This window comes from Narcine bancroftii, chromosome 7 (assembly GCF_036971445.1).
Source record: "Narcine bancroftii isolate sNarBan1 chromosome 7, sNarBan1.hap1, whole genome shotgun sequence".
In the NCBI taxonomy this organism is placed as follows: domain Eukaryota; kingdom Metazoa; phylum Chordata; class Chondrichthyes; order Torpediniformes; family Narcinidae; genus Narcine; species Narcine bancroftii.
This window is the reverse complement of record NC_091475.1, coordinates 164473439-164494540: the sequence shown is the minus strand read 5'-3', so window position 1 is coordinate 164494540 and position 21102 is coordinate 164473439. Positions and strand designations below refer to the sequence as shown.

Below are 21102 nucleotides of genomic sequence, written 5' to 3'. Positions count from 1 at the left end.
GTGCAGAAGCTCAGAATTAAGAATACTGAAATCTCAGAGAAATATGGGGTTGGACAGCAATATTGATGCATGGAATGATTTGAGAAGAAGGATGGCAATTTTAACGTCAAGGCATTGCTTAGTTTAGCGCCAATGCAATTCACTGAGTACAGGGGTGGTGAATCCATGGATTAGGTGTAAATTAGGACATGAGCACAGAGTTTTCAATGACCTCAGTTTTAAGGTGAATAGACTGAGAGATGCCAGTCAGGATCATATTGGAGTAGGTACGGTCAAGAATGAAGGCATCTGTAGCAAATGGGCCATGGAAGAGCTGCTTTTACAGAGACTGTAATAATCCACTTAATATCCTCTAAATAAATAGTCTGGTTCAGCCATGGACATTGGCCAGGAGAGGGATTGAGCAAGAATCAAAGCAACAGTGTGGTTCTGGGATCTGAAAATAATTAATCTGGATCATATTGGATCCATTTTATTGCCTGGACTCACCAGCAATGATGGCCACTCATCTTTAATTACCTTTTCCATTGCAGAGGACATAAAGGCATCTAATCAGAGAGAATGCCAAGATAAGGCAAATCTTCTTGTGAATCCTATGGCTCTGTCCTTAGAATGTCTGGGTAGCCTTCAACAGCCCATCATTGCCAAAGAGTTTTGAAAATGATTCAAGTAAATGTAAATAATTTAAAAATTAGAGCTAATTAAAATGTTTAAAATGCACCATTTAACAAAGCTAAAATACTTAGAAAATACTAATGGAATTGAACAAATTTAATAAAATGTTTGATAGTTCTTTTGATAGCACAGTGAGGTTAAGAGATAATGAGAAACCAATGGATGTAGAGTACTTGGACTTTCCAGAAGACTTTTTTTTTAAAACATGCTTCACAAAAGGTTATTGCATAAAATGCTAAAATATGGAGGATGTATTTTTTTTAATTTTTAAAGATTTGTCAGGGGATAGTCTTCAGGAAAAGTTATTGGGATTCAATCAAAGTGGGGCATTAGCTAGAGGTGGGACAATGATGCACAATTCCATAAACACACTTTCACATTTTTGTGAGCGCTTATTTCAGCATCAGAAAAATTAAAGATCTCCAAATATGCAGTTTCCTCCCATTTACTACTTTAATTTATTATACGGTGAATTAATTGATGAGAGTTTATTCAAGTTTATTGTCTTCTATTGCACAAGTACTACCTAACAAAACAGCATTCACTGATCCTTGGTGCAAAACATGCAGTCCTAACAATACCCATGCAGGACACGTATTTGTATCTACAACTAAATAAGTAAATATTGTTTCATGAATATGAGAGTCTCGTATGGCTAATGCGAGCAGTTCCTTCAGTCATTTACTATTCTTACAGCCCATGGGAAGAAGCTGTTTCTCAGCTAAGTGGGGTTGGCTCTGATATTGCTGCATCTCTTTCTCAATGGGAGCAGATGAAAGATACTGTGTGTATGGGGTAGGAGGAGTCCTCGATGATTTTGCGCGGCCTCTTTAGATAACAATCCTAACAGATCAAGTAGATTGGGGGAGGGGAGGGGTTAGTGGAGGGAGCCTCCAGTGATCCTTTTCGCTGCTCTACAAGTGATGAGATGTGTGCCCATGATAGATCAATAGTTAAGTGAACTTAGTACTCCCTACTCTCTCCACTACAGAGTTGTTGATGTAGTTGAGGGTGGTTGTTCCTGAAGTTCCATGTTCATCTCCTTCATCTTGTCCATGTTGAGACTCAGGTTATTACTCTCACAGAGATTTTCCACTTCTTCTCTGTAGTGCAACTCACCAATGTTCCTGATTAGGCCAACAACTGTTGTGTCACCTGTAAACTTGATGACACTGTTGAAGCTGGATCTGGCGAAGCAGTCATGGGTCAGTAGTGTGAACAGGAGCAAGCTGAGGTGTGCCAGTTCTCAATGATAGGGTGCTCTACATTCTGCTACCGACCTGAACAGGCTGTGGTCTTCCTATCAGAATGTATACTAGGAAGATTGTCATTAACAAATTGTAATGAGTTGATATCAGAATCAAATAAAAAATTAAATGTTATTGTTAACTGTAAAACATAATATTTCCCTGATAATTATTTCAAATTTCCATCTTATGGAATCACAAACTTATCAAACAAAAATCGAATTGGTTAAATGGTGGTAATTGTGCGGCGCGGGCTCTAGGCCGAAATGACCTGTAACTATGCAGTACGTCTAAATTTATATTTTAAAAAAGTCAATCTTTGTTACCTTTTGTGACTTTTAAAAAAAATAAGATTATTTTCTATTCTTTATTTGGATTGAAAAAAATGTATTAATTCTAAATGTTTAGCATCACACAACGTAATAAAAAGAAAAAAAACACGATAAATCAGACTTTGCCCTCGAGAGCAGGTATTAATTCTTGACTTTCATTGTAAGACCTGAATACAATATGGTCATTTCTACAGGCAGATCAAAGCAGTCTACATTTGTCATACTTAGATGTTCTCCATTGTTACTGATACAGCTCATTCTGTGAAATCATAATTTTTCCACTTAAAATTTGGTTCCTGTTCTAGTGTAATATTCAAGGGAATTTGAATATTGTACTCTGATATGTTGAATTGGGAGTATAATAATCATTAAGGAGAACTGGAATATTTTGAAATTTTAGATAAAGAGAAAGAATGGAGCAATTTCTAGGAATTTCTTTTTCATTGAAAGGAATGTAATGTGTTTGCTTGACAATATCTGCTAAATAAATAATCACAAAAGGAACGAGATAATGGAAAAATCATCAAATGAGACAAATTGCATTGAACTAAAGAATAAAAATGGGGAAATCATGGGAATGCATAAATGTCCTGATGATGGTTTAAGGGAGATGGAAGAATCAGTTGCAGGCAAATTTATGATACAGAACATTAAGACAGCCATACTGGGGGGGATATCAATGAGCTTAATATTAAATGGGAATCAGTCAGTTTGACACAGCATCTATAGACCAACATTTCGACCATGTGCCCTTCATCAAGGTTTAAGCTAAAAGGAGGCAGATGCTTGATTAAAAAGATGGGGGAGGGGAAAGAAAGGGCAGAGGAAGAAGCACAGGCCAATAGCCAAGAGGCAATAGGTGGACATAGTTGGGAAGGCAGGAGAGGAAATCTAAGAATTTATCAGGGGAGGGGGGATAGCTCTGTGAATGCAGAGCTGTAGGGATAGGGGGGAGAGAGAGAGTGTGAGATGGGAGAGGGGCGGGATAAAGGAAACCAGTTGATGTTAGTGCCATACCGATGGATGGTTCCCAAATGGATTAGGATGTTGTTCCTAAAATTTGCTGGTGGTCTCAGTTGGGTAGTGCATGAGACTATGGACAGACATATCAGCATCTACTCATCTATTCCCATTAATCGCCCCTTTTGGACTGATCACAGTGACTGCAGAAAATGCCTCACATGTGCCCACACCTTCTCCCTCACCACCATTTGGGGTATTAATAATTATTATTCTTTTAGATTTAAAATGATTATGGAAGAAGACAAAAAACAATTTGGAATTGTGATGGATATTATATTTTATATAGATAGGTTTTTGAAGGAGATAGATTTTGGGAGTAGTGTAGGTCACAAACAAACACATCACAAAACAGATCTCATTTCAAATGCTAGAGCTCTGGTCAAGCCAGTGCCTTTCCAAAAACTTTGAAGAATGCCTATAGAGATTTCAAAAGTAGGTGTTAATTGAACATGTTGTGGAGTAATGGATTATTGTTTTGAAAACAACAGATGAATGAACTCAGAAGTTTGGATCCGGTTCCGGAATCTGTCTGGTTACAGTTTGCTGTTCTAAAGCTCATGTGGTTTTGCAAGCAGAGAGAGAAGACCAAACGGGGGTGTGGGGGTGGGAAGAGGGGTGTATGTGTGTGGGTGTGAGAAACTAGTTTCTGCAGTCATGGCAGCTTGTTGAAACCCCATTTTGAAGATGGGTTGTGAGATCTGAGTTCAGCCTGTTGAAAAACTCTTGTGGTGGCATGTTATTACACCACTAGGTCACCAGGTGGCTCACCTGGTGATCTTGCATATATAAACCAGTGGAGACCCATCCCCCTTTATTCTGGCCTAGGCTTGCACAGAGGCAAGACCTCAAGACCTTGCTGTATATATTAGTCTATTAAAACTAGCATTTTACCTGCACTTGGCTTTGTGTGATTTGATGCTAGTCACCATCAATTTAATAGACTAATATATATCCAGAATGGATGCCCCATCAGCCCTTGACTCAGCTGAGTCCTGACTCAGGGACCCAGGAACAGAGATGGGCCCTGCCCATGTGCAGTCAGAAACCGATCAGTCGGAGAGCTGCAAGATCGGGATCGAGAGAGACTCACCCAGTGGTTGTGGTGGAAGCATCCCAGAGCAGGTAATGAGCAGCCAAGATACCCTGCCTGTTAACTAACTCGCCGGGATCAGGACCGGCTATGCAGGCCACGGGTTTCCTGGTGTAGGACCAAGAGTCGCACCAAGCGCGGCTGGAAGGTGTACAGAAAGTTGCTCTACCGATCGCGATTTACCGGCAGGACCATGGGGATGGACTACTACTGCAGAGCCACCCACAACTGTCCCAGAATCCCTGGAGAAGGCCCGCATTTCTGCAGGACCGGGTGACCACGTGGGAGAGGGGTCAGGACCAGAATGCACCCCCACCTCAGCTACCGAACCACAGGCTGAGGTCAGCCAAGTACTGAGGCTCAACAGGCTAGATCTGGATCTCAGAACCCCCGGAGCGAGCATGCACTTCGGCCAATGTCAGAGATGCTTTTTAAATTACGTGGGGGTGGAGGGAGCATCAGTGGAGGAGATGCTGATGCTACCGTTAGCTCAGCTGGGGGAATCACCTGTACTTGTTAATACAGGATGCTAAGTCATATCAAGAAGCGATGAACACTCTGCAGAGACACTATAATAGAGGACACAGTGAGCTATACTCCAGGCATCGGCTTATGACCAGGCTGGGGAGTCTGTTAGAGACTTCATACTCATGCTGAAAGATTTAGCGAGGGCCTGTACTTTTAAAGCAGTATCAGCTCAAGAGTATGTGGATGACCTGGTAAGGGTCAGAATCATGGCCGGTGTCAGATCGACGGAAATAAGACAAAGGCTGTTGGAATGGGGATAGTTAGGCTTGAAGAGGCAGAAACTATTGCGGAGGCTCTGGAGGACTCTAGGACGGAACTAGAGGAGTACTAAAAACTGGATTCGTTAGCCCCTCACAGGGAGAGATACTGGGGTGATCAAGGGCAGTACACAACGGCAGCAGCCCCACTGGATCGCCCGAAGTGCCTTTTCTGTGGGCAACTAAAGCACCCCAGAGCACACTGCCCGGCTAGGGAGAAGGACTGTTCAAGGTGTGGAAAGAAGGAGCATTATGCAAAAGTCTGCAGAAGCCTCAAGGCTCCCGCCAAAGCCCTCTCTCATGCAAATGAGAGGCAGGAAAGCTTTTCTCCTTCCCCCACAGGCAAGTAGAAACAGAGAGCCATGTGCTGTCGGCCATCTTGGGAAAGGGACACTGGACAGAGAACATCTCGACTGGCTGACGAATACAATGGTGAATGCTACTATAACCAAGATGCAGACTCCTACCAGAATGGATGATGTGCCATGCTGGCCTCACTGCGATTGTATCTGGCGAATCCACACGATTTATCAGATATGACCGTTAGTATTAAGATTAACGGGTCCACTGTAAATTATTTAGTGGATAGTGGGAATACAGAGAGTTTCATAGACCAAGGACTAGTAGAACGCCTTGCGCTAAAAGCTTACCCGAGTGACCACCAAATTTTATTGCCATCTAACAAACATGTAACTAAGGTCAAACACTTCTGCAGAACCACACTGGAGATACAGGGTACGGAGTATGAGGGGTTTAAATTGCTGGTGCTCCAGTGCCTCTGTGTGCCACTACTGCTGGGGCTGGACTTTCAGTGCCAGCTGAAAAGCATCACAATAGTGCATGATGGGCCGCTCCCCCCACTACTCCTTAGAAATAGATGACACTGTAACCTTATGGCCCTGAATATAGAACCACCTCTGTTATTTACACACCTCACTCCCGACTGCACCCCAGTGGCCATCAAGAGCAGGAGGTACAGCCCGAAAGACAGGGAGTTCATTAGAGCAGAAGTCTGCAGAAGGGCATTATAGAGAAGAGCTCCAGCCCCTGGAGAGCACAAGTTGTTGTAGTGAAGTCTGGGGAAAGAGGTGCACGGTTGCGGACGATATTCAGATGATCAATAAATTTATGCAACTGGATGCCTATTTGCTTCCACGTATTGCGGACATGGTAAACAGCATTGCCCAGTACAAAGTGTTCTCTACCATTGATCTCAAGGCTGCGTACCACCAGTTGCCCATTAGGGAGAGCGACTGGATATACACGGCATTCGAGGCAGACAGCAGGCTGCACCAGTTCCTTCACCTCCCCTTTGGCATCATCAATGGGGTATCCCTGTTCCAGCAGGAGATGGACCACATAGTGGAAGAGTACCACTTACAGGCGGTGTTCCCATACCTGGACAATGTTACGATTTGCGACCACTTGCAAGCTGACCATGACACTAACCTCCAACATTTTTTTCAGACAGGAAAGGACCGCAATCTAACGTATAGTAAGGATAAATGAGTCTTCAGCACTAGGAAACTGGCTATCTTGGGCTACGTGGTGCAGAACAGGGAAATCAGCCCGGACCCTGCCCGCATGCGCCCGCTCCTAATCCTCCCAATTCCACATTCACAGAAAACATTAAAGAGATGTTTGGGGCTTTTTACATATTACGCACAGTGCGTCCCTAACTATGCCGACAGGGTCTGCCCACTTATAAAAGCCTCAACTTTTCCTCTCAGCCCAGCAGCTACCAAAGCCTTTAAGATTAGGGATCTGATTGCAAAAGCAACCCTGTGATCCATAGATGAGTCAGTCCTTTTTCAGGTAGATACTGATGCCTCAGATATGGTGTTGGCTGCCACCCTGAACCAGGAGGGGCAACTAGTGGCTTTTTTCTTGCAGACCCTGCAGGGGTCGAGGTAAGACACTCGACAGTGGAGAAGGAGGCCCAAGCCATTGTGGAAGCAGTGAGGCACTGGAGACTCTTTCTGGCCTGTAAACACTTTACCCTTGTCACGGACCAATGATCCGTGGCGTTCATGTTCGATAACCAGAACAGGGGAAGATAAAAAATGATAAGATCTTGTGCTGGAGGATAGAATTGTCTACGTATAGCTATAACATTCTATACCATCCTGGGAGGCTCAATGAGCCCCCAGACGCACTGTCCAGAGGCACCTGTGCAGCCCTTAACCATATGTCCCAGCTGCAGAACTTGCACAGTGAGCTGGGCCACCCGGGAGTCACTAGGCTTTTCCACTTTATAAGGGCCCAAAACCTCCCATTCGCAGTAGAGGAGGTACGGACGGTAACCAGGGGCTGCCCCATTTGTGCGGAGCACAGACCGCAGTTGCACAGACCGCAGTTCCACCAACCAGATAAAGCCACATTAATAAAAGATCCCAGGCCATTTTGAGCATCTCAGCTTCGACTTTAAAGGCCCGCTCCCTTCCTACGATAGGAACATTTATTTCTTCAATGCCATTGACGAATACTCACGCTTCCCCTTTGCTATCCCGTGTCCCGATGTCTCTGCAGCCACGGTAATAAAGTGCTTGCAGTCCATCTTCAGCTTGTGTGGGAACCCCAGCTACATACACACAGATAGGGGTGCTGCCTTTATGAGCATTAGGGTCCAGCAGTACCTGAGAGATAGGGGCATTGCGACCAGTCGCACTACAAGCGATAACCCCAGGGGGAACGGACAAGTAGAAAGGGAGAACGCCACCATCTGGAAAATGGTCCTGCTGACCTTAAAAGCAAAGGACCTACCAGTGGCAATGTGGCAAGATGTGTTACCGGAGGCCTAGCATTCCATATGCTCACTATTGTGTACTGCCACTAACATGACACCCCATGACTGTACGTTTTCTTTCTCAAGGAAAGCCGCAACAAGCACAGTGCTGCCTATATGGCTGATGACACCGGGACCGGTGCTCCTCCGGAAGTACTGCAGACACCACAGGACGGATCCTCTGGTGGAGCCTGTGGAAGTGAGGCATGCAAACCCTCACTGCGCATACGTTGCGTTCGGGGATGGATGGGAAGACTTGGTGTCCACCAGGGATCTTGCACTGTCAGGAAGCATTGGCAGCACAGGAGAGCTGCAGACCTCTACGGACCAGCAGGATGGGATAGCGGATGATGCAGGAGAGCCACAGGCCCTGGCGGACGATGCGGGAGGGTTGTAGACCCCTACGGAGCAGCATGACGTACGACAGATGAGCACACCCCCAATGACCAGCACGCGGGCGGAAAGCCCTACACCCCCACAACATACCATCACCCCAGGCCAGGACCCCTAGGCTCCAATACCCCCCACCTCCCTTGCCCCGGCACCCTGAAGGTCCAGAAGGAAGAGAAAACCTAGTCAGATATTGGACTTATGAACACGTGGAAAGAGACGGGGGTGGTGGGTGGGGGTGGGGGGGAAGTCCCAATAATTTTTAGGGGGGGGTGAATGTGGTGGTATGTTATTGTACCACTAGGTCACCAGGTGGCTCACCTGGTCATCATGCATATATAAACCGGTGGAGACCCATCCCCCCCTTTTTCTGGCCTAGGCTTGCACAGAGGCAAGACCTCAAGACCTAGCTGTATATATTAGGCTATTAAAACTAGCATTTTACCTGCACTCTGCTTTGTGCGATTTGATGCTAGTTGCCATCACTCCTTACAAGAGGAAATGGCTTGCGCGAGTGTTTCACCTGAAATAATGGAAACAAAAGGAACTCTGTGGTGACCTGCAGAAGAGGTTATCATTTGGAAAACCCTGATGGGGCAAGTTTCTTTGGCAAGACACTGAAGGGACGTGATGGAAGTAGGATCAGTTTGTGTGTGTCTGATGAGCAACGAATCTCTCTCTGAAACTGACAAGAACCTTCCTGAGCGGTAACCATTTAAGCACCAGAGCTTGGTGAAAATTCAAAAATGTTAAATTCTATGCACAATATAAGGATTGCCCGAATTGCCTGAACTTTGGGGGAGTGCGAAGTGAGATTGGACTGTGAATCAAATAACTTTCCTGAACTTATATACATTACATATACGTGCACTTAGAATTAGAAGGGAATTAAGTTAATAGTAATAAGTTAAAATTTGATCCTTTTTTCGTTTAAAAAAAATTAAAAGTAATTTTTGTTTAAGTAACTCTCTGTCTTGGTGAATTTCCATTGCTGCTGGGTTTTAGGGTACTCTGGGCTCATAACAGAATAAAGATGTATTTAGGAAGGAGATTCAATGTGCTAATGGCAAATGTTCCCATAACAAGAATAGAATTGCAAAATCTGGAACCCTTGGATGACAAGGTGTATAAATGGTTTCAAAGGGGAAAACTAGTACGTTTATTTCAAACAGCAATCAATGAGTGGTTCTAGAGGTTTAAATGATGACCAACATTTTCCCATTTATTGAAACAGCAGACAGGGAGACACTTACATTTTAACAAGGCTTTTGTCAAAGCCATTATGGGTGACTGTCACAAAACTAAAAAGGCATGGAATTTAAAGGAGAAGGCAGGAAGCAAAGGATAATGTTTGATGAGTTTATTTTGCTGGATGGCAGTGAAACTTTAGTAGACACAGAACACATTTCCTTATCATCAGTGAGGTATATAATAATGATTAAAAAAAAGATTACAGCACAGTAACAGGCTGTTTCATCCCATAAGCCCGTCTGCCCCATTCCACCTAATTGACCTACAACCCTGGTACCTTTTTTGAATTATGCATTAAATTATATGAAAATGTCCATATTAATGAGAGTGAAGATTAAAGCTTTAGACTGCAGAAAGATATAAAATTAATGTAATAAAATTCCGAGAAGGGTGAGGGCACATTTTTGAGGAGACTTAATAAACAATAGAAGGCAAAGTAAATAGGAAGATATTGAGTGACGTGGAAGAACTTTGGAACATGCATCTATGCAAAATATGTAGCAAAAAGGTGTTTAAAAGGGCAAATGGGATTTTTTTCTTTGATGAGATTTGCATAGAATGGCAAGAGCTGGAAGGTTGTACTGAATACATACACAACACAAATTACATCACATTGTAAGTAAAAAGCATTTGGAGGCTGCAGAGAAGAGTTACATGCAAGCTGGCAGTACTGGGAAATTGGAGCCATGAGGAAAGATTAGACAGGTTGGGGTTGTTCTCTCTGGCTTTGAGGAAGCTGAGCAGAGACCTACCAGCGATGAACAAAATGATGATGGGCCTAGACAGAGTAAAGAAGAAAGGCCTCATTACATTAGCGGGGTTGTTGGTTGACAAAAGCCAGATTTAAAATAATTGACACAAAGATCAGAAGGGAAGAAAGTAAAATTGATTTCATCGAGTAGGAGGTGGATCTGGAACTCACTACTAAAAGGGTGGAGGACACATGAACTCTCATCACATTTAAAGTGTACTTGCAGTGTTACAATCTTAAGAGGTAGGAATCTAGCACTAAACAGTGGGATTTGGCTGAAAATCTCTATCAATCAACATGATCAGAATGGAGAAGCTGTCTCCCGTCACTCAAGTTTTCCATAATTTTAAGATTTATGACAGGAAATGTTCCCTACCGAGTTCGCAAGTTTGGATCTCTGGGGAATCCTCCAAATAGAAAGGCTATTGTCAAGTCATATGAAGTTTTATTGTCAAGTACAATCTGACGAAACAGCATTCTCTAGCCCTCAGTACAAAACGCGCATACACAACCAGACATCACACACAGACAAACAATAACATGTGTGGAACAAGTATTTCATCAATACAAATAAATAAATAATATTTTGCACATATTATTGTCGGAACTCAGGGTGTTACTCTCTCACCATTTCATAAGATTTCTCACCTCTTTACTACAGTGCGAATCACCATTGTTACATTGTGTCAAAGAGATGGGAAAAGTCAAAGTCCCCTGGACAAATTCTGCAATGATGTCCTGGGATTGAGATGAATGGCCAATAATATCCATAATCCTTCTGCTAATTTGCAATTTTTTTTAGACATGACCACCACAAAATTTTCCCCTTAATCACACTTGCATCAGTTTTGTCAGTTTGTGTTTAAATGCAGCTTCTATTGCAAGGGCATCCACTCTCTATCCACACAATTAATTATTTGATCTATGCTTCAACCAAGGCACAAGAAAATCTGAAAGCAAGTGGTTATGGTAGAAAACCATCCCAGAGCATATTGTGGAAATGACACTTGACTATTTATAACACCTTCCATTTTTGCTGATGACTGAGAATTAAAACTGATGTAGCTTTAATGGGATTGTATTTCATTTGTCCGTGTTATTTGGTGTGTAGGTTTGGCTGATTGGCCCAGGTAGTTTTGAAGCACGATTGATTAACACCATCATTTGACTGTTGCCAGGATTCAAAGCTGAGGCATTCAGTGTTTTCAGTGATTTTTCTAATCACGGGCACAATATTAAAAGGGTTCACAACAGTAAGATTTTGCTGCATTTATGAACAAGTAATTGAAAGTGGTAGATCAGGTTGACAAATCAACTTTCCTTGTTAATTGTTCAATTATCTGGGGCTATTAATATCTGGGTGTGGACAAACAGGAGATCTTTGATTTGATCTATTTACTCTGGATTGCAAAATTATAGGTTGTATTCCTGGCTTCAGGGGATTAAAATGACTTCTAAACTAATTAATACTGTTTGCATGGTGGCTACTGTTAATAACACAGAGAAATGTGGGAATGGCTTTGTACAAATCAAACTTTCACAAATAACAGATGAAATAAATGACCAAATAATATGTTTCTTTGTTGTTTTTTGAAGAATAAATGCTGTCTAGGTCACAGGGGTATTTCTTCCTCCTTGCTGAAAGATCAGGAGAAAACTACTCAATGTTTTATTTCAAAGCATGGCACCATCAGCAGTTAATCACTCCTGAGGTATTTCACTGAAGTTTAAGAGGTGAGTGCTCCACTTTAGATAGTTCCAAGTATTAACCAAGTTAGCTGTCAATTGTCGCTGTCCCAGATAGCAGTTCAGTAGATGTTTTTAATTAAATAGAGTTGGGCTTCCAGTAAACATAAATTATACTGACATTTTAAAAATACTATTCAAAATAGCAGTCATTCAAAGTGAGTCACTTCCTTTGCAAATAATGAATTATAATAGATTAAAATCTTCATGGCCATGCAGTTACTGGAAGTGGTGATATGCCTGTACTTTAACCAAAGTATGTATAAATTCAGATCTACCAATGTCAGTAACTTGCCAAGCACAAGCCCAATCCTTCATGATCTTTGGCTTGGCTTCGCGGACGAAGATTTATGGAGGGGGCAAAAAGTCCACGTCAGCTGCAGGCTCGTTTGTGGCTGACAAGTCCGATGCGGGACAGGCAGACACGATTGCAGCGATTGCAAGGGAAAATTGGTTGGTTGGGGTTGGGTGTTGAGTTTTTCCTCCTTTGCCTTTTGTCAGTGAGGTGGGCTCTGCGGTCTTCTTCAAAGGAGGTTGCTGCCCGCCAAACTGTGAGGCGCCAAGATGCACGGTTTGAGGCGTTATCAGCCCACTGGCGGTGGTCAATGTGGCAGGCACCAAGAGATTTCTTTAGGCAGTCCTTGTACCTTTTCTTTGGTGCACCTCTGTCACGGTGGCCAGTGGAGAGCTCGCCATATAATACGATCTTGGGAAGGCGATGGTCCTCCATTCTGGAGACGTGACCCATCCAGCGCAGCTGGATCTTCAGCAGCGTGGACTCGATGCTGTCGACCTCTGCCATCTCGAGTACTTCGACGTTAGGGGTGTAAGCGCTCCAATGGATGTTGAGGATGGAGCGGAGACAACGCTGGTGGAAGCGTTCTAGGAGCCGTAGGTGGTGCCGGTAGAGGACCCATGATTCGGAGCCGAACAGGAGTGTGGGTATGACAACGGCTCTGTATACGCTTATCTTTGTGAGGTTTTTCAGTTGGTTGTTTTTCCAGACTCTTTTGTGTAGTCTTCCAAAGGCGCTATTTGCCTTGGCGAGTCTGTTGTCTATCTCATTGTCGATCCTTGCATCTGATGAAATGGTGCAGCCGAGATAGGTAAACTGGTTGACCGTTTTGAGTTTTGTGTGCCCGATGGAGATGTGGGGGGGCTGGTAGTCATGGTGGGGAGCTGGCTGATGGAGGACCTCAGTTTTCTTCAGGCTGACTTCCAGGCCAAACATTTTGGCAGTTTCCGCAAAGCAGGACGTCAAGCGCTGAAGAGCTGGCTCTGAATGGGCAACTAAAGCGGCATCATCTGCAAAGAGTAGTTCACGGACAAGTTTCTCTTGTGTCTTGGTGTGAGCTTGCAGGCGCCTCAGATTGAAGAGACTGCCATCCGTGCGGTACCGGATGTAAACAGCGTCTTCATTGTTGGGGTCTTTCATGGCTTGGTTCAGCATCATGCTGAAGAAGATTGAAAAGAGGGTTGGTGCCAGAACACAGCCTTGCTTCACGCCATTGTTAATGGAGAAGGGTTCAGAGAGCTCATTGCTGTATCTGACCCGACCTTGTTGGTTTTCGTGCAGTTGGATAATCATGTTGAGGAACTTTGGGGGACATCCGATGCGCTCTAGTATTTGCCAAAGCCCTTTCCTGCTCACGGTGTCGAAGGCTTTGGTGAGGTCAACAAAGGTGATGTAGAGTCCTTTGTTTTGTTCACTGCACTTTTCTTGGAGCTGTCTGAGGGCAAAGACCATGTCAGTGGTTCCTCTGTTTGCGCGAAAGCCGCACTGTGATTCTGGGAGAATATTCTCGGCGACACTAGGTATTATTCTATTTAGTAGAATCCTAGCGAAGATTTTGCCTGCAATGGAGAGCAACGTGATTCCCCTGTAGTTTGAGCAGTCTGATTTCTCGCCTTTGTTTTTGTACAGGGTGATGATGGTGGCATCACGAAGATCCTGAGGCAGTTTACCTTGGTCCCAACAAAGCTTGAAAAACTCATGATAAAACTTTATAATTACCATTACATAGGGTACAAAGCAGTCTAAGCTATGCCCTATAACTATTTGTCATATCAGTCAAAGGTTGGCATTCAGAAAGGAACAGGAAAGTTATTCACAATTAAAAAATTAATGTCATTTTTTCTCAAGAAGAGCCAGAAAATAACCAGTATTCAAACACAATTCATGTTATTTAACCTTGATTAATTAAAAAGTGGTACTTTAAATAAAAAGTTACCTAGCTTTTCTTGCTCCAGTTTACATCTGATACAAGTATGTTAACTATTAATAATTTCCTAAAAAAATCTTGCCAAATATATTCCTAAGACACTGAACTTTAAAGTGAAATCAAACATAAAGCATATTTAAGAAACAGTTTCTACTTCAATATTTTAAGACATTTGTATGATTATTTTATTTTGAGTACACAATATTTACAATGTTAAACTGACTTACCAAGTCTGTTTCATTTGGTTTATATGCATAATAAGGTGATTCGCTTGCTCCTCCTGTTGGAATCACTGCCATTACTCCTGCACAAGCCTCTGTGTAGTAGGTACTGAGGCCTAGGTAACTAACAGCTCCAACTGCTACCGTGAAAATATTGTTCACATATCCATCAGCTCCACAGTGATCGCTGAACAAGCCACCATTTCCCGAGGCCCATATGAAAATATTTCCTTTACCATTGCGACCCTATAAAAGGAATGGACAATTTATAAAAAAATAATAAAGATGAAAAATAAATAATAAAAATTACACTTCTTTCTATACATTCAGTTATGAATTGTTACCAGATTGCCTGATCACGTAACTAACTATATTATGTTTTTGGCCATTCACTGCACATATATTATAGTGTAACACTTTAGGTTCTCTTATTAAATACAGAGAAAGATATGCTACATAATTAATAATTAACTGAAAATAATATTTGTTAAATTCTGTAATAACTTTGATTCAATAAACAAGGCAGGGCATTTTAAATTTGGATGGAATGAACAATCATTTATATTTCCAATCATGAAATCTTTACTTAAAGGGGGAAAAAGAGCAGGAGACTGATATTTTCAAAATCTACCTGTCGCTGGTGGACGGAGTGCTTCATGTAACCCTAATGAGTATTCAGCTAATATCATTTTTCTCTGGATACTCAGTTGTAACATGACGTGATGTTGGTGATGGCATCTATTGCAGGGGGTTGTAAGATGCTAATTTATCTCAGGCATTTCCACAAAAACAAACATTATTACAACAATCACCAATTATGTGACCCGCTTGATGTCCACTTTCATGAATTTAGTTGTGAATAACAGAAGAGACAGCCAAAATGAGATGCCAAGGTGAATTTCAGTCCCTAAAAATGAAGGTTATTTCTGTAATATGCAAAAGACATATTACAATAACATCACCAAATTAAACCTTGGCAATAAAGAATGCGTTGCTAAATTAAAATTGGAAAATGAGGCTTCAACAACAAATGGTTATGGACAGCAAGGGCAGCTCAGTTAAGGTTGTGGCTTGTGCAAAGCTATTACAGCATCAGCAAAATGGGTTCAAATCTGATGCTGTCTGTCGTGACTTTGTATGTTCTTCCCCTATATACATCTCTACATCCAAGTATTGCTCCATATATATGTTGATAAAATTCAGTCACTCCATTCGTTCCAAGGTACGTAATAGCAGATTCACACCAATAATACTTCATCTCCCCACTTTTGCAGTGGCAATACTACTTACAGATGTTAATTTAATTTCAAACAAGGCCATTGTCAATTACATTTATTATAGTATTTTATTATAATATTAATAATTCTAATTAAATTTTAAAATTATTAAATTAAAGAAAGAATAATATAATTTTATTAGAATATATTTTATTATAGATGTGTGATGGAAAGTGTACACACTACTGCATCATGGTCTGGTCTGGGAACACCAATACCCCCCTGAACGTAAAGCCCAGGACATTACAGGCAAAACACTTCTCGCTAATTAGTACACCTACAGACAACACTGCCGTCAGAGGGCAGCAGCAAACATCAGAGACCCTCTTCTGGCTACCCATCCTGTATGATGACGATGGATCCTTTCAGTCACTTTGTAGGGTTTGATATGTGCATCCTGGAGTGGCTGTACAGGCTGATCCTTGACAGGCCCTGCTCGCCACATTCTTGGCAGGTGTGGCCTAAAGGGGCAACAGGGCAGAAGCTTCGTGATGGTGCTTCCTGGGCCTTTCCTCTGTTGCCTCTTTGAGTTTTTCCTCAGCAGCGTCCACACCATTTCTGATGGCGTCCCTCCACTGCGAGCGATCTTGAGCCAGATCCTTCCATGTTGATGGGGCAATGTCAATTTCTTGAGGTTCCTGTGCAGAACATCCTTCTATAGTAGTCACTGGCCTCCTCATTTTTGGGTACCACTGGACAGTTGGCTGTACAAGATGCCATTGGGCAGTCTTCTATCAGGCATTCTGACAACATGTCCTGCCCAGTGTAGGTGGGTCATTAAAGACCCACACCACCCAGCACACATTGTTTTCACTGCTGCCGTGAGGAAAGAAGTACATGTGCCTCAAGACTTGCACCACCAAGCTACTCCTCTACTATCAGACTCCTCAATAACAAACTCAATCAGGGACTAATTTAAAGACTTTTACTGCATTTGATTGATTTTCCTTGCTCTCCCTGTATTGCACAGTTTGTTTGAATTCCCTCTCTGTTTACAGTTCTTTTGATCGTTTACATCTTCACGCTGTGTGCAGTTAATTTTTGCCCGACCAATTAGTGGCAATTCTGCCATGCCCGCAGGAAAAAAGGAATCTCAGGGTTATATGTGATGTCATGTATGTTCTCTGACAATAAATCAGAAATTTAAATAACATGCATTTTTACTCTGAATCTCTTACCTTCTCTGCTCCTTCCTTAAGTGCTTTTACTGTTAATTTCCTGGGGCCCTCAAGTTTCCTCCCATTGTCCTTGGGACCCCAGCAGCAGATGTAAATATCTATATAATTGTTCTTGTAGGTGAGAGCTGCAGCTTCTAAGGCATCAGTCACTTTTCCATCCAGGAGGCGAATGCCTACATCAGGTACATGATACTGGTTATGTTGAAATGTGGCAAAACATTTAATTTTGCAGAACAAATTTCTTTTGATGTGCCATTATCATTACATAATAAATGCAGTGATATATGAAACAATAATTTGGCATTTCCTCAGATGTGCTCCTAATTATCATCATATCCTTTTGAAGTGCAGTTACTGTTATCATGTAGAATGCCCAAAAGTGCTGGAGAAATTTGGCAGATCATGCAACCTCCATGGGAAATAAAGAGCAACCAAGGTTTCAGGCTTGGCCCTTTTGCCAGGAATCTTGAAAAACAGGTAGGTGCCTGAATAAAAGGGTGGGGAGGGGGGGTGGGGAGCATTGAGGAGGAAGAGTAAGTGAGAGGAGCACAGGTGAACAGGTAAAGATAATGGGTAGATTGAGGTGGGAGGATAGAAGAAGCTGACAAGTAATAGGTAGAGAGGCCAGAAGGCTAAGAAAGTCAGCTGTCTGATAAGAGAAGGAAGGGAAGAGGGTGGGGAGCTGGCAGAAAGAGAGAAGGGTAGGGAAAGAGAGAGGCAGGGAAGAGGTTAATAGAAATTGAAGAAGTCGATATCAATGTCATCTGGTTGGAGACTTTCCATTTTTTCTCCTTTCACTTTTTTTGCAAGTTAGCACTGGAATTTGGGAACCCTTTGCTTAGAGTTCAATGGCATGCAAAAGAAAACTTATCATTGTATTTTAGTGGATGTGATAATATTAAATAAATCAAAATTCTGACCGCTGAAATGTAATGGTCAGGTTGCATTTTGGAAATGTGAATGGAATATTAGAATCTTAAGCCAAAAATTCCAATCTAAAGAAGAGGAGAGGGATGATTGTTTTGTCAGGAATGCTGTGTACACTTCAGCACACCATGCCTTAGATTTCATCTAGGTTTAGAAGGCATATATTAGCTTTAGGTAATAGAATGCATCTTACCAAAAAGATTAGATTTTGTTGACAAAATACATAAAATTACCTATTTTCTCCACATTATAGAAGATGAGTGAAAAGTTGATTTTCAATGGAAGTCTGAAAATAACCTATAGGGTGGATGGAGAGAAACATTTTCTGCTGTTTTTAACCCATATTTTGCTGGAATGATGATGAATATTGAAGGGAACATTGAGCCAATACACTTATAAGAGAAACCAAAGGATACGTCTTCATATAAAGTGTGGTCAAGGTGTCGCCATAAATGCAAGGTCAATCAATAACTTAAAAATCTCATACCGTTCTCAGTCCTAAACCTGAAAGCAGTCAACTACATAATCTGAAACTGCAGTAGTTAATTAACACCTTGGATTCTTCCCGCAGGAGAAGATAACACACGATGCCTAGGAATGTCAGACCACTGTGGGGAGGACATGCTGTCATTCAACATTTAACAGTTCATGTAAAGGAAGCAATAGTAATGATTAGTATTAACCATGCCTGACAGCGGGGAATAAAGATTACGGAGGCCTTTCCTCTTTCGATGGGCTTACAAGAATGTAAATCTTTTCTTTCCTTGTAAGCATTCCATAAAACAACAGCTCAAGCAGATCAAAATGAAGCGTATGGTTGCTTCCTGTGAAGGCTGTATGCCAGGATGTGACAGAGAAAATTGTCTTAAAATTACAATGACCATTCACTCACCCCATCTTTCCCCTGCATCCTTCAGTCTGCTGTTCAATGATAATGGCTCAGGGGAGCATAGGAAATGTAGGTGAAGTACTGACAGATGGGAAAACAGGGTGCATGAAAATCAAATGATGTAGAAATGTAAAATGAAACATAAAACAGAATCAGAAGAAAAGTGCCACCCATGAACTGCAGAGGAAACCATTGTGATCTTAGGGTACTGCCTTTGAGTGGCTTCTGAAACAAGACTCTGAAGAGGTTTCCAAAGTCCACTTGTAACGCAAGGGTAGATTTTAGTGGTCGCGTCTCGAGTTGATTCCCTGATCTCCAGTTGTTGCTCTTCCTCCTTTTTTCTTGCAGAAAAAGTGAGGACAGTCCAAATGGAAAATCTATTATGTTGCCAAAATCACTGGAGAAGCTGCAGGGAGTTTGGGAAAATGGCAGTACTGGCATTTGCTGTTTTCACCCATATTCTGCTAGAAAGATGATGAATATGAGAATTAATTTTTTTTAAAGTTCAGAATTTTTCCCACTGTGTGGATTTACTCATAACTGGTAATTTTGGTTAAGGGTCACAAATAAAAGGCACACAACCTTCTAATTCATCTGGATAAAAGTTGAGGGGGGGGGGAAACAAAAGTTTACAGTAGTTACAAGAAGAAGTGGTAGCAGATACAAAGTAGCATCACCTCTACCACCAGAGTGTCCTGTAGAGTGAAGGAGAAAGTTCACTGTGAGCGGGGAAGAAAATAAGGATAGTCAACACCTGCCTTGTCACCTGCCCCACCCCTCCCCCTGCCATGATTGTCGTCTCCATTGATCAAGGCCCTTGCATGGGTCCTTTGTTCTATATCATGCATGTCCTTCTTAAGTCCTACAACTGGCCAAGCAGGTTCTATGTATGTTGCATGACTGTGAAGATGCGTGAGGGACCATCGAATGGTGTACATGCTGAGAGAAAACAAAAGATCACCTGTGGAAATATGGGGAGCCTCATTCTGAGAGCAACAACAAATATTGGCTTTGCAGCTGAAATTAGAAGATGATGAAGTGAAGGACCTGCAAAGATTGGAGAAATACTTTGAAGATTTGGTAGTGCATGGGTCGAAAGTTTGAAGGTGCAATGAATAAAATACATGAAGAGTATAAAATACTTCAGTTTAGTCCTTGTAAAGTTTTTGAATATTTAGCTCCCAGTAGTAATAAACACACACAAATTCTAGAGGAACACAGCAGGACTTTTCAGCATCGATAGGAGATATAGGGATACATTGCTTACATTTTGGCCTGAGCCCTTCTTCAAGGGATAAAATTCAGAAAAGGATGAAACAGGATATAGCAGAGTCTCAAAATGCAAAAAAAAGGAGGAGGAATCCAGACCAACAAAAGGTGTTAATTGGATATGATAAGAGATTAGATGAGAAGCAATCCATGCTCAAGCCTACACACGTAAAGCCCCTTAACTCTTCCTCCACTACACCAAGGACTACTTTGGTGCTACCTCATGTACCCATGCGCTTGTTGACTTCATCCACTTGGCTGCCAACTTCCATCCTGACTCAAATTCATATGATCCTTCTCTAGCAACACTCTCCCTTTCCTCGATCTCTCTGTCTCCATCTCAGAAGACAAACTCTCGACAGACATCTATTAACCCACCAGCTCCTACAGCTACCTTGACTACACCTCTTCTCACCCTGTCCCCTGTAAGGATTCCTTTCCATTCTTTCAATTCCTCCATCTCATCTGCACACAGGATGAGGACTTCCATGCCAAATCATCAGACAACATGGCTTTCCGTCTATCACTATCAGCTCGGTGCTCAACTGCATATCCTCCATTACCTGCTCATCTTCCCTGGTCCCCTCCATCCCCAAACACAAGAACAGGATTCCCCTTGTCATCACTTACCATCCCACCAGCCTCTGCATCCAACACATCGTTCTCCACAATTTCTGCCACCTGCTACATCAGTAAATATATATTCCCTCCCTTTCCTCTCCGACTTCCGCAAAGACCGCTCCCTCCATAACTCCCTTGTCCATTCCTCGCTCCTCATTATTCCTCCCCTTGGGACATACTCCTGTGACCACAGGAGATGCTTCACTTGCACCCACACCTCTTCCCTCAGCACCATTCAGGGCCCCAAACAATCCTTGCAAACGAAGCAACATTTCACTTATGAATCTATTCTATCTGCTGTGGTCTCCTGCACACCACAGAGACTGGACGCAGACTGGGAGATTGCTTTGTTGAGCACCTTGGCTCTGTCCACCAGAATAGCGTGGATCCCCAGTGGCCACCCATTTCAATTTTCCATCCTAT

At 42.4% G+C, this 21102-nt stretch overlaps 1 protein-coding gene across 9 annotated transcripts in view; it reads right to left on the bottom strand.

Annotated features, from left to right (window-relative positions):
- The window catches only part of LOC138739315 (PC3-like endoprotease variant B), an 827554-nt gene that overhangs the window by 265835 nt on the left and 540617 nt on the right, over nt 1–21102 (bottom strand). For all 9 annotated transcript variants that reach the window (XM_069891108.1, XM_069891107.1, XM_069891109.1 and 6 more), the window contains exons 10-11: nt 16974–17146; nt 14525–14764 (exon numbers count right to left, since the gene is read on the bottom strand). In XM_069891108.1, coding sequence (XP_069747209.1) covers nt 14525–14764; nt 16974–17146 — 413 coding nt within the window. The remainder of the gene's footprint in view (nt 1–14524; nt 14765–16973; nt 17147–21102) is intronic.